At 69.8% G+C, this 844-nt stretch overlaps 1 protein-coding gene across 1 annotated transcript in view; it reads left to right on the forward strand.

The window, feature by feature from the left end:
- The window catches only part of Amn (amnion associated transmembrane protein), a gene marked incomplete at its 5' end in the record, with an annotated part of 4,415 nt that extends 3,880 nt beyond the window's left edge, over positions 1–535 (forward strand). Inside the window, 2 exon segments of the mRNA XM_005410890.2 lie at positions 175–268; positions 347–535. Of these exon segments, the coding sequence (XP_005410947.2) occupies positions 175–268; positions 347–439 (187 nt within the window).
- Positions 536–844: the final 309 nt, after the last annotated feature.

An 844-nucleotide genomic window follows, 5' to 3' on the forward strand; every position in this document is an offset into this window, starting at 1 on the left:
TGGCCGCCGCGGGGCTGCTGGCGCTGCTGGGGGCCGCGATGCTGCAGCGCCACACGGGCTGGCCCAGGTACGCGGGGCGGACCGGGAAGGGCCTGGTGGGGCGGCACGCTCAGGTGTGGAAGGGGACGGCCGCGTGGACCTGGTGCCCTGGGCTCCCCTGCCTCCCGCCCCCAGGCGGAGGAGACGCCAGAAGGCCGAGTCCCCGCCCACAGGGGAGCCCGAGGGCTTCTCCAACCCCATGTTCGAAGCAGCGACCTGGGAGAAGCAGGTGAGGGTGCGAGAGGTCGTGGGGGCGCCTCAGGACCAGCCCTGGGCCCTCTACCCCCGTGACCCCGTCTCTCTGCAGCCCCCAGCGCAGCCGCCCAGCCTGGCCCCGAACACGGACAACAGCACCTGCTACTTCGTGAACCCGCTGTTTGCGGCTGAGGCTGAAGTCTAATCCCCTGGCCCCCACCTCCTGTACAGCAGAACCCCTACCTCAAAGCTTTGCGCCCCACATCCCGAGCTCCCCAATAAAGGGTTTTCTGCACTGCCATGAGCACAGCGCTTCCTGCCACCCAGCAGCGATCTGCTGGGACACACAGCGGGCCAGGATGGGGGTGCGGTTCTCAGGCCTGGGGAGGGGAGAGGGGTGAGGCAGACCAGGAGGCACTGGGGCTCCCCGTGGCCCCGGCACCAACCAGCTGCCACAGGAGAGGGTGGGCAGGCCCGTGTGGGCAGCCACCTGCTCGAGACCGACAGGGAGGGCTCTCTGCTGGGGCCAGGGGTCTGGCATGCCCACGGGGAGCATGGTTCCCCAAAAGCACTGCTGCTCCTGGAGGGCACAGGGTGCGCAGGGCCTTCA

Source organism: Chinchilla lanigera, unplaced genomic scaffold, assembly GCF_000276665.1.
Source record: "Chinchilla lanigera isolate Chin_1 unplaced genomic scaffold, ChiLan1.0 scaffold00137, whole genome shotgun sequence".
Lineage (NCBI taxonomy): Eukaryota > Metazoa > Chordata > Mammalia > Rodentia > Chinchillidae > Chinchilla > Chinchilla lanigera.